Source organism: Cyprinus carpio, chromosome A22 (genome assembly GCF_018340385.1).
Source record: "Cyprinus carpio isolate SPL01 chromosome A22, ASM1834038v1, whole genome shotgun sequence".
NCBI classification, from domain to species: Eukaryota; Metazoa; Chordata; class Actinopteri; order Cypriniformes; family Cyprinidae; genus Cyprinus; species Cyprinus carpio.
In genome coordinates, this window is record NC_056593.1 from 9,433,435 (window position 1) to 9,446,015 (window position 12,581).

Consider the following 12,581-nt stretch of genomic DNA (forward strand, 5'->3'; position numbering starts at 1 on the left):
TTATTTAGTTGTATTATTTTTACTACTATTAATTAATAATTTTATTGATTTATTTGTGTTATTTATTTAGTTTAATTACTTTTGTGTTTGTTATTTATTTTTAATATTTATTTATTTATTAGTTATTATTCATTTATTTATTCATATTTATTGGTTTCAGTGATGGGCCTATTTATTCAGAATTATTATTATTAATTTGTTTATTTATTCATTTATTTAGTTAGTTATTTTTCCATTATTCTACACCTGCTGTGTGTGTAGTCACGCTGTCATCCATTAGTTTCATGGACTGATCCCAGTCCCATCTGGACCTGGCCTGGATATTCTGCTGAATCAGTAGAAACTCCCCAGCACGACTCGGCCTCTTTTGTAATTGATTCAGGAGTGCAAGAACACAAGGTGAATTAGCTGTTGTGTATGTATAGACCAAAAAGAGAACATCTAAGCTTCCTTTATACTTTCTCAAATGTTTGTTTATAATGTAATGAGCTTTCATTTTGTAACTCTTTCCTCTCTTTTTAAAGTCTCAGAAGTCTGTTAGTATTGGTGGTCCTAATGGCTGGACTCACTACCGGAGAAACTGCTATATTTTGGGGCCTGGTAGAGTTAGCTGGAGCAGAGCACAACATGCTTGCATGCTGTACGTTACACATCTCTGCTGTCAGAGGAACACCTTTTAAATATTAATGTAATTACTCCAAAATTTAGGCTTGAAAGTGAATTGACCAGTATCCACTCAAAGACTGATATGAAGAGGATGTGGACGTTTGCTGGAAAGCAATCATTCTGGATCGATAAGCAAATAAGATCCTGTACATTTATAAGGTACCAAAATTCACCCTTTAGATACAACAATATGTTGTTCATTTATTTTATTTTTTTTATGTATATTTATTTCAAATACTCTACAATATATAGGCAAAATAAACCTGTGTTCATTTATTTTATTTTTTTTATGTATATTTAGTGTAAATACTCTTTTATATATAGAGAGAGAGATATCTAATTATTTATGCCAGGTTTTATATTTTCTATATAATCTTAAGGCAATGGCATCATAAAATAATCCATTCCATTCATAGCCTACATTTTTAGTGTAGGAACCAATATGTTTTGTGCCTATATTAAACTTGGTTCCGTCCGGACACTCATAGATGTGGGACGGGGAAAAGATGGCGGCGGCCTTGGTACAAATGTCATGTTTGTACCGCGGGATGTTGGCGGTCAGGGCCACAGGTATCCGGCCGCTGATTCCAGGACTCGTGCAATCTCAGATCAGGGCGTTTTCGATGAAGAAAGAACCGGAGCTGGAGGAAAACCCGTATTATGGTAAATATGAAGAGAAGATCAGAAAACTGCGGAGGTGAGCAGCTGTCAAATGCTAATATGTAACTTAGTTGCTGTATATCAATATTAATCGCGTGTGTAATACTGTAACATCAGTTCAAAACCTCAAGAATATAAAGCGCGGCTGGAGAAGCGCAGTGAGGTGAAGACAGAGCCGCTCGGACAGTCCAGACAAGCAGAATTCGTGAAGTACATGGAGAAAGAGGTGATGAGCACATCTCACATTTCTAAATTTACCTTCCTGGTCTGCTAGAGTTTGGTGCCTGCTTGTAAATGACATACATTTAACATGTTAAATTTTTATATTTTATTATATGTTTTATTTAAATGGTATTTAAAATTTATATTTAATTTTTTATTAATTTACTATATAACTTATACATTATAAAACCATACAGTATTGTTTAATAAATGTTAAATCATAAGCAGAGGGAAAAACAAAAAATATTAGTGAAAACATATATTATAATATTATGTAAGAAGACATATATTTTGTTAATGTTGTTTTATTTGTAGCTGGACAAACGTGGTAAAGCAGAAGCTGGGGGTTTCACCAAAGATAAAGTAAGCTATAGTTACCTCATTCGTATGGTAAATCAGAGATTTATAGTTTGTCATTTGCATCTTTTGCTTTTTTTTCCCCCTCATTTTCTAGACATTAGGGTCTATTCTCAACCTTGATATGGTTCAGGAGAAATCTGGATCTGAAATTGCAGAGGTAAGAGGAAGAATGTTAATAAAACCACACATTTGTACAGTCTTAACATGCAGATAGACTGTACTGAAGAATTAAAAATATTAAATAGACTAGCACACCAAATGCCTACTTTTCTGTGTGCAGCTGTGGATGCAGTACTTCTCAAAGAAAGACACAATCAGTGCCGTCATACCAGTGAGTTCTCTTTTATATATCAGTCTGTAATAACAAAGTGATACATTCTTAACAACCCTGTAATAAATCCAATATATTCTTTAAGTTAATATTTACTGCTTTTTATTTTAAAGCAGTTCAATTTATTGTGATGAGTGGTTCAGATATAGATCATCAGATCTATGGTTTGCCCAGAGATAAATGATCTTGTAATTCTGTGTCATAGGCCTCAACATTTGACATTATTTTTGGTCGTGCCAAATCTTGCCCAATGGTAAGTACAGTTTGTGTATTTTCAGTTGTCAAGCTTCATACCATCAGATAACCCTGCAAAATGCTAAATGTCCACTTGGCGGTAGCAGATCCTCTGAAGAGCATCTTTCATGAGTCTAATCATGATGAGGAGTTAGTCTTTTGAAAATCTTAACAGTAAGGTTGGGAAAATACTGAAAAATGAATGTGACATTAGTGTTTATGTGCTTGTTCTTCTTAATTATTTAATGCACTGATTATTTAGTGGCTCCGTAATACTTCTAATGACTCTATAGCATCAAACATACAGCTCAACTATTCCAGAACAACTCATAAAAGAATACTACTATTAGTGAATCAAATAAAAAGCTCAACTTAGTAGTTCAATTTCTAAATGAATACTATTATAACACTCTAATTACTTAAACAAAAAAACTATGAAAAACAAAAAACCTTCAATTGAAACCAGCGACACTTTATACAGTTACTCTTTTAATACAATTTTTTTTTAGTGAATCAAACACTTGATTCTTTTTAGTCAGTCGAATACAATAATATTAGTGGGGTCCGATTCCCGAATGAATCACTATAATGAATTAAATATACAGCACAACCAGCATAGTCCAATTCCTGAATGAATCACTGTAACCAGTGAGTTATTTTTAGTGAATCAAACATGCAGTGCAACCAGCATAGTCTGATTCCATAATGAATCATTTTAATGGGACAGATTCTTATTTTTTAGTGAATTGAACACATAGGGCAACCAGTGTAGTTTGATTCCTGAACAAATCACATTGAGTCGTTTTTTTTTAGTGATTAAAAAAAAATCCATCACAGCCAATGTAGTCCAATCCCTGAACAAATCATATAATATAATGTATGATAATAGATATATAATATATGATGATGTAATCTTTGCACAGTTTCTGTACGCTCTGCCCCAGAAGGAGGGCTATGAGTTTTTTGTCGGCCAGTGGGCTGGTCATGAACTGCACTTCACATCTTTAATCAATGTTCAGGTATTGTTTTTTTTATATATAGGCCTATTTAATATAAATTCCACACTTTCTGTTGGCGTGGTTACTGAAATTGATTTGTATTTCAGACAATGGGAGAAAACGCACCCAGCCAGCTTATTTTATACCACTATACAGACCTGCAGAAGGACAAAGGCATTGTGCTGATGACCGCTGAGATGGATAGAAAGATAGCAATAATTTAAAAAAATAAACTAAGTAAAAAAAAAAAAACAAAAAAAAAAAAAAAAAAAAAGTTTTTAACTGTGTAGTCATTAATAATTTTTTTTTAAACTTCTTTCAGACTGTCCACCAGGCACAGTGCTTGGCCAATCAGGTGCAGCTGTTTTATGGATCGCAGCGGCTTGAGACTTTCCGATTGGTCGAGACCTTCAACCACCAACCGGCAGAGTTTAAACACATGTCTGTGATAGCAGAACTCGAACAAAGTGATATTGGACCAGCAGTCACTACAAAATAATCCAAAGGCTATAAATATGGTGTTGCTTAATGTGGACGGTCACCTTGGGAAAGCAGCGCTCTGTAACTTTGTATGGAGGCCTGTGAGAGTCTCTGCAGCCAGATGAGAAGATAATGTGTTGCCTTTCAATAGATATATGTATAATAAATACATATGTGTCATTTATTGATTATCTGCTACTAAGTATGCAGATTCAGTTCTCATTTGACTCCCAGTAAATGTCCTCATTAGCATTCGGCATGAAATACTATACTAGTGTTATTGTATGATAATTATTTGCTTTAAAATGCAAAAAGGAAGCTTTTTATTAGGATAAAAAATGACACACATATGTTTCCCACAAAAATAAGTCATCCACTTCATGCATAAATGGTGCACTTAATTCTTTCTTATGTATACTATTACTTCAAATTATTGAACTTGGATAACAATTAAGTTGTTCAAGCCTGTTTACCAGAAAATACAGGCGTCTTTCCTCATTCTTTACTGAGATAAACACACCTGTAGCCTGGTGAGTGAGATCCATAAATAGACGCTCTGAAATACCCTGAGGACCCAAGCAGCATAATGTTCTTGTATGTCCTTTGGGATGCTATTCATAATAAAGCCTCACATTTTTTTTGTACCTAGTTTTACACAGCATTTATGTACCTAGTTCTGTATTGTGTACAAAATATAAAAGTGACATGCAAATGATGCTTGAGAATTTCTTAAAACCCACTTGACATAGCCTAATTAAAAAAAAAAAAACTTTTTGAAATAAGTTTTCAAAATTTGCATCTTCAGACCTCCAAAATGCCGTTGTCGTGTAAATCTATGTCCAAAATGCATAAAGTTTATTTAGTTAAAAATGGTAAACGCGCCCTTTTTTCTATATCGTAGATTTTTTCTGAGCGGATAAATTATTGTTGTTTTATTAGTAGGCTAGATAATATTAAATAATATTTCATAATTTAAAACTTTTTGTAAAAAAAATAAATAAATAAATAAATAAATCTATCTAGCCTATCCATCTATGCCGGGTATTATATTTTCTATCATCTCTAAGGCGATGATATTTCATTTCTCAGTGTGGCATAAGTGCTTAATTACTTTTTTGGGGTCGCAGTTTCTAATCTGATTTTAATCGTTTACATTCAGCGCTGGATTAGACCGATAGAGTTAAACGTAGGTTTATTCTTGCCGTTGCCCCACCCTACTGTAGACAGCGCGCTTTTAAATAAACCCGACAATAAATCTCCATAAAACCACTGTCATTCGCTAATTTACGCGATAATACGCATGTAAAAGCAGGCGTTTTGGACGCGTTCACAGCCGAGTCGGTGAGCACGCGTCGTCAGGTGCTGCAGCGTCCATAAACGCCCTCCTGCACGAGCACCAGACGAGAGCTGCGCTTAAATCCGAGGTGAGCTTCTCCATCATATGCCATTAATTGACTGCTGCTTGTCGTTTATGGGTGTTTGTCGGTGAATGTCGTCCGTCAGGATGTCGTTAATGTCTCAATGACAGTTATGAACGAGCTCGTGTGTTTACATGGTCAGAATAACATCCTCTGATTATGCAATGATATTTATCCTTGTGAATGGATGCAGATGCCAAATGTATCGCGTAGCTGAACCTGTTATGTTGATTTAACGTGTTTTTACCAAACAAACCAATGTAATAAGAAATGAAGGCATGAAATTATGCATTGGCATATGCATCATTCAAGACTTGTTTTGATGATAGCCTACATAGACCACAGCTGGTGGTCCTGTTTTTTTATTAATTTTTATTTATATATTTTTTATGCTTGTAATCTATAATTTATTGATTTTATTTATTTATTGCATGTTAACAGGTAACAGGGTGGACATATATGTGTGTGTGTGTGTGTGTGTGTGTGTGTGTGTGTGTGTATTTACTGTATAGACCAAATGGTTCATATTGCTTCTGATCTCCACTGTATATCTACTGTATATATATTGTAAGAAAACTATCTATGTATTATATAAAACTATATGCATTATATATGTGTTTTCAGATGAAAAGCTACTGCTCAATAGTAACAGGGCTGACAGTCAACTAGCACACACACACACATATAGATAGATAGATAGATAGATAGATAGATAGATAGATAGATCTTCCAGTTCATTAGACGTTGTAGTGCAATAACAAGAAGAATAACACCGTGCAGTAAACTGTAAAACTGTTTGCATGACAAACCAGTGTTTATATTTAAGATAATACATTAAAATAATATGGTAAAATATGCCAATTTGCAATATCAAGCAGCAAAATGAGCATTTTGTACAGCTAAAAATAGCTGGACGTGGATGAGACCAGAAGCCAGACCCATAAAATTAACAAATAGCTGCGCCCGCTCTTACAGGAAAAATAAGGTGGATAAATATATTAATATTATTTTTTGAAATACAACCTACTGCTCAATACCTGTAACAGGGTTGATACCAGTCTCCTGTATTTATTCTCTTGCCTTATTCACAGATGGCAAAAGCCGACCAACGCTTCGGGCAGAGAGATGGATCTGATCAGAACTTTGACTACATGTTCAAACTCCTGATTATTGGCAACAGTAGTGTAGGAAAGACCAGCTTTTTATTCAGATATGCAGATGACTCCTTTAGCAACTCTTTCGTCAGCACAGTCGGCATCGACTTTAAGGTGAAGACGGTTTACAGGAACGACAAGAGAGTGAAGCTCCAAATATGGGTGAGTGCTGGAGCAGGCTTATTGGTGTAACTGAATACCTAATATTGTAATATGTGAATGAAAATTTGGTTATTTTTAGCCCCAGATTGTTTGTTGTTCAAATGTGATTGGCTGGCATCATTAAACTTGAAACGCATCCGGCTGTATTATGTGACGTGCGCATCCTCTACCTTCCACAATCACCTTCCACCAGGCTGTGAATGAGAGCCATCTTTTTTTGAAGGAAAAGAAAGCAAGCGCCTTCCTTTATCCCCCCCACATGCATCATCGATGCTGGTTGTCATGGAAGCAGCACTCCATACTGCTCCCTGGCAGAGAGAGATTCTCATAGCCAATTAAAGCAGCTCCTGAGGGTAAAAAGGGGTGGGAAGAGAGTTCGAAAGCACACGAGAGTGCCAAGGTGACAAGTAAGACACAACCACAATTTGTGATAATTCATAATCTGGGTGTATTGATCATGAGGTGTTAAAAATAGGCTCTCATTCAAAACAGCTGCAGGGAAATTGGCGCCAAGTGGAGCAAAACAAAATGGGCTTTAAATAAAGACGGCCTAAAATAGAGAAATTACGACGTTTCACTAAACCATTCATTTAGTTTGTCCTCCTCGTGTTTGGTATCTGTTGCATTCATGGAGCAATGAAGGTCATGATATCACACTGTTATAAATAACAATGCCACCAAAGCTTGTATTGCATCTTTGACTTTCCAGAAATGGAAAAGTCATGAGATTAAAGGGATAGTTCTCCCAAAAATGAAAATTTGATGTTTATCTGCTTACCCCCAGGACATCCAATATGTAGGTAGCTTTGTTTCTTCAATAGAACACAAACCAAGATTTTTAACTCAAACCGTTGCAGTCTATCAGTCTTATAATGGAAGTGGATGGGAATTACTGCTAAAACATACAATAAAACAAAAAAAAAAACATACACAAACAAATCCAAATTAAACCCTGCGGCTCGTGACGATACATTGATGTGTAAAGACACAAAACGATCAGTCTGTGCAAGAAATTGAACAGTATTTATAGCGTTTTTTTTTTTTTTTACCTCTGATTCACGTAATGTCCGAACTGTTAGAACTCTTGTGAATGCACATTCACAGCAGCAGGCGCCTGAGGCATCATCTTCTTCTTCTTCTGCTTTATGGCAGATTGCAGACTTATAAGTGCATTACCACCACCTATCTCTCAAATGGACTATTGACATTCTATCTATCTCAATTAGGAGTGTCAATGGTCAATCTGAGAGATAGGTGGCGGTAATGCACTTATAAGTCTGCGATCTGCCATAAAGCAAGAAGAAGAAGCAGACACCTTGCGCATCTGCCGCTGAGAACGCGCTCAGGAGAGTTCTAACAGTTCGGACATTGCGTGAATCAAAGGTAAAAAAACAACAACAATATAAATACTGTTCAGTTTCTTGCACAGACCGATTGTTTTGTGTCTTTACACATCAATGTATCGTCACGAGCCGCAGGGTTGAATTTTGTTTTTTTGTTTTGTTTTATTGTATGTTTTAGCCGTGTTTCCCATCCACTACCATTATAAGACTGATAGACTGCAACGGTTTGTGTTAAAAATCTTCGTCTGTGAACTGAAGAAACAAAGCCACCTATATCTTGGATGCCCTGGGGGTAAGCAGATAAACATCAAATTTTCATTTTGGGGTGAACTATCCCTTTAACATAGATATAATGTATAATTTAATTTAAAAAAATAATTAGATTGCTTTCTCTGATAATTATATTAGTTATTTTTTACATTTTTGATCATTTAAAAATTATTTCAACATTATTTAAAAATTAATAAAAAGTGTATACAGTTAAAAAATTAGCAAAAAATAAAATTAAACATTAAAAAAATACAATAAATAAAAAAAAACATATAATACATATTTGTAGATATAAAAAATATGTAAAAAAAACATATATATATAGACACATATAATATAAATCGTTGAATATATATATAGACACAGTGGATACGGAAAGTATTCAGACCCCCTTAAATTTTTCCATTTGCTAAAATCATTTAAGTTCATTTTTTTTCCTCATTAATGTACACACAGCACCCCATATTGACAGAAAAACACAGAATTGTTGACATTTTTGCACATTTATTAAAAAAGAAAAACTGAAATATAAGACCAACTAAAATGATTTTAGCAAATGGCTGCAATATAACAAAGAGTGAAAATTTTAAGGGGGTCTGAATACTTTCCGTACCCACTGTATGTATGTATGTATATATATATAGTACAACCACATTATAACACAAATTTTTGTTTTGGATGGGATTAATAAACTTGTCAGCACTAATTTAGTTTTACACACACATGTATATCTCATGTATCCTGTTTGTTAAACAATATGCCAGGCCTCTGACAACTACTATTTTTGGCATAAATGTATAATGAATTTGTGAATTTTCTGTGTTGTCTATAGGACACAGCGGGACAGGAGCGCTATAGAACTATTACAACAGCTTACTATAGAGGAGCCATGGGCTTCATCCTCATGTACGACATCACAAATGAAGAGTCCTTCAATGCAGTGCAGGACTGGTGAGCTTTAATCCAGAATCCATAGAGTTTTATCCATTGAAGTTATATGATATAAATGCACTTTTCCTTTCAGGGCAACACAGATTAAGACCTATTCATGGGATAATGCTCAGGTGATATTAGTGGGGAATAAATGTGACATGGATGAGGAAAGGGTGGTGTCTTTTGAGAAGGGGAAACACTTGGCCGACCAGTTAGGTAAGTTATGTGTCCAGTCTTTCATCCGATTTATTGGATTTGATCTGATTTCTTTGGATACTTTCTCGCAGGGTTTGAGTACTATGATGCCAGCGCCAAGGAGAACATCAACGTCAGACAAGTATTTGAGCGCTTAGTTGACATTATCTGTGTGAAGATGTCTGAGAGAGTCGATACGGATCCATCCATGGTCACCGGTGCCAAAACCACCCGGCTAACCGATAAGCCACCCCAGCTACCTCAGAATTGTTGCTGATTTCCATCTTGACCCATATGCCAACTTATCAGCAGCAGATCCGATGTTGTTTGGTTTGATGTTATGTAATATGGCAATTGGAACCAATCTGGGGTGCGTTTTATAGTATGATGCATCGTTAGAAAAATTAATTAACTAGTGACGACTGTTTCTGGAAATTGTAGTAACATGGTCACATCTTCATCATTTAAACATGTTGGTCCAACAATATAGAATTGTCGTTAATGGTGTCGCATACAGGCAATGGAGTAAAAACGTCTGATAAATAATCGATTCCATAGTTTATAGTTCAAGAGAACGCTGTTAATTTTTTTAAATCGCGTTAACGTAGTATGTAATTGGCGTACACTTTACTTCCCTATACACTGGGTTGTTTCAGTCAGCATCTTCTCCACAACGTAATTTCTCTGAGATTCTACGAACGTAGCATCTAAGGATTACTTAACTATTTCGTTCCCCTTGTTTTTCTTTTATTTGATGTACGATTCATCACATGTTCCCTTTTCCGTCATACTCCAGGGTTCCGTACGCATTTACACACAAGTGTACTCTTCAAAAATGCTGCTTATTGTAGACGCGCTAAAATACATATAATACAATGCATATACATTTAGATGTCATGCTAACAAGAAACTAAGCTCCTAACCACATGTCAAAAGCTGTAGTTCCAACCACGCATTTTTTGCGAAAATTCATTGGAACTATGGTTTCGGGAAACATTGAATCATTGAACTTTGTTGATAGCGACAGAACTTGTGACCATAGTTGGCTAACGATGCGGGAAACGCACCCTTGTTTGTTTGTAGCTGTTAAACACATGAAGTAGTTCAGTAATAATAGTACACTTCTAACTTAATCAGTCCATAGGAAACTTAAAGCAGGGACTAGAGCAAAGCACAAAAACTATTACTTGGCTCTCAGAACTTAAGTGTTCACTGTTGAAACTAGATTTAAAACACAATCTGTTGTGGCACAATCTTGCTAATCTTATGAATTATATATTGAGTGTACTGTAGTAGTATATGAGTACTTTTAAGGGATAGTTCACCCAAAAATAAAAACTGTCATCATTTGCTGATCCTCAAGTTGTACCAAATTTTTATGAGTTTCTTTTTTCTGTTAAACACAGAATGTAGAGAATGTTGTTAACCAAACAGTCGACGGTAGCCATCGTCTTCTATAGTATGGAGAAAAATACTATAGAAGTGAATGGCTACCAGCAGTTGTTTGCATCATACAGATTTTGAACAACATGTGAATGAGTAAACGATGACAGAATGGGTGAACTATCCCATTAGTGAAGGTAAAATGGTGGATATTATGTTAAAAGGCACAAAAATAAACTCAGACTTTTGCAAAATGGCCATTATGCAGTTTTCAGGGTGGTTTCAATGCTCTGATTTGATTGGATCAGAAGCAGATGCACATTGTATGTTGGACTCCATCTATTAACTGCTGGCACAGTATGTGTTTTGAGAAAATGAGCACTTGCTTAAGCTTTCTTTATGTTAAGAGAGAAAAAAATGTGATGTTTAGTGAATTCATGATTAGGTATGCTAAATAAAATTCATGTCTCACACAAAAATATGATATTAAATTCATGTTAAACTTAGTATTGTCAGAAACCACATGTAACAGTTGTGAGTAATAATAGACTGAACACGATCAGCACATTTCATAGTCAGGTGACGTTCAAAAGATATTATTCTTCGCTCAAGTCCTCGAGCAGAACAGCAAGATATATTGTGAACTCGTGCCAGGATGTCTTTATATTTCAGAAACTTGTAGCAAATCCTTGTGGGTTCGTGTATGTATAATCTACTTTGGACTTTTATCAAGTGACGTACGAGTATTTTCTGTAACTATAGTCAAAATTATTCCAAATGAGATATTTTTAATTCAGATGTTATAGGCTACTTTTTGTTTTTCTGAGTAGATATTTATTTTTATGCTGCTGGAATATAGTTGTACCTTTGCTGTCAGTGTATTTTGATTTGTAGACAATTTGCACTGGGGCATACAGTGATTGTACAGTTGTGAATGTTACTTTTAGATGCAATTTGTAACAATAAAAGCACAAATCACATATAATAATGCTAATATTTACATGCCACGTCTGTCATTGTATGTATGGTATGCTCATGGCCAGTATAATAAAGATATATACTATATATACCTTATGAAATTAAAACTTTCAAAACCCAAAATTCACTTAAAGAGCTTTAATTACGGTATCCTTATTCTTCATTTTAAAAAATCTGAATTTTAATTTATGGTCTTAGATTAAACAATGCATATCTGGCTGTCTATCTAATCTATCTTTAGCTGTGTTATTTTATTATTTATATACAATTATAGTATTGATTAATTAATTAATTTTGAATCACCTTTTTTTATATTTCCACTTTTAACTTTGTTAAATTCATTTTATGTGCTTTTTTCTTTTTATTAGCTTTTTAAAAATATAGATTTATTATTTCAGTTTGATGAATGTGTAACTTAATATTAAATATTTATTTTTAAATTGTATTTATTATAATTAAATTTAAATATAATTAAACCAAATTTATTTACAGTTATTTCATCACTTATATGTCTGCATTGATTTCATATTAAATATCTTTATTTATATGATTCAGTGCCTCTCAAATCTAAGTCTACTCATGTGTTTCATGAATTTAAATGGGTGTTTGGAAGCTTTGATAAGCATTGATGTGGCTTTTACAGTGGTGCCTGTGTGAAAGATTCATGTGCTGAACATCAGCTGGGCTCTTCCACCTCAGGGCAAATATTACAGGTCAGAAACACATCCTGACAGCTGTCAAAATCTATCCACCGAGTGAAAGTGCCTTACCCTGCTGAGGATGAAGATGCTGGT

At 34.6% G+C, this 12,581-nt stretch overlaps 2 protein-coding genes across 3 annotated transcripts; both read left to right on the forward strand.

Moving 5' to 3' along the window:
• The first annotated feature begins 176 nt into the window (after positions 1-176).
• On the forward strand, positions 177-4,666 carry LOC109047258 (ATP synthase mitochondrial F1 complex assembly factor 1). Of its 2 annotated transcripts, XM_042711805.1 has the most exons (11): positions 177-399; positions 525-825; positions 1,155-1,363; positions 1,444-1,552; positions 1,864-1,911; positions 2,003-2,065; positions 2,189-2,239; positions 2,445-2,492; positions 3,397-3,492; positions 3,579-3,680; positions 3,788-4,666. In XM_042711805.1, the coding sequence occupies exons 3-11, from the start codon at positions 1,155-1,157 to the stop codon at positions 3,968-3,970; spliced, it is 909 nt and encodes a 302-aa protein (XP_042567739.1). In that variant the 5' UTR covers positions 177-399; positions 525-825; the 3' UTR covers positions 3,971-4,666. The 2 variants fall into 2 exon arrangements, with proteins under 2 accessions (XP_042567739.1, XP_042567738.1); XM_042711804.1 differs by having other exon boundaries at positions 177-825.
• A 397-nt stretch (positions 4,667-5,063) lies between these two features.
• Positions 5,064-11,874, forward strand: LOC109047259 (ras-related protein Rab-3B-like). The gene is made up of 5 exons (XM_019064962.2): positions 5,064-5,375; positions 6,461-6,685; positions 9,131-9,249; positions 9,323-9,447; positions 9,519-11,874. The coding sequence occupies exons 2-5, from the start codon at positions 6,461-6,463 to the stop codon at positions 9,701-9,703; spliced, it is 654 nt and encodes a 217-aa protein (XP_018920507.1). The 5' UTR covers positions 5,064-5,375; the 3' UTR covers positions 9,704-11,874.
• The last annotated feature ends 707 nt before the right edge of the window (positions 11,875-12,581 follow it).

What these genes read in the sequence shown, in the direction of transcription:
- LOC109047258 (XM_042711804.1), top strand. Translation starts at nt 1,155, where the DNA reads ATGTGGGACGGGGAAAAGATGGCGGCGGCCTTGGTACAAATGTCATGT. An exon ending in CAATCAGTGCCGTCATACCA is followed by an intron (nt 2,240 to 2,444) that starts GTGAGTTCTCTT and finishes TCTGTGTCATAG; the next exon opens with GCCTCAACATTTGACATTAT. An exon ending in CCGCTGAGATGGATAGAAAG is followed by an intron (nt 3,681 to 3,787) that starts ATAGCAATAATT and finishes TTTTTAAACTTC; the next exon opens with TTTCAGACTGTCCACCAGGC.
- LOC109047259 (XM_019064962.2), top strand. Translation starts at nt 6,461, where the DNA reads ATGGCAAAAGCCGACCAACGCTTCGGGCAGAGAGATGGATCTGATCAG. An exon ending in TTCAATGCAGTGCAGGACTG is followed by an intron (nt 9,250 to 9,322) that starts GTGAGCTTTAAT and finishes TTTTCCTTTCAG; the next exon opens with GGCAACACAGATTAAGACCT. An exon ending in ACACTTGGCCGACCAGTTAG is followed by an intron (nt 9,448 to 9,518) that starts GTAAGTTATGTG and finishes ACTTTCTCGCAG; the next exon opens with GGTTTGAGTACTATGATGCC.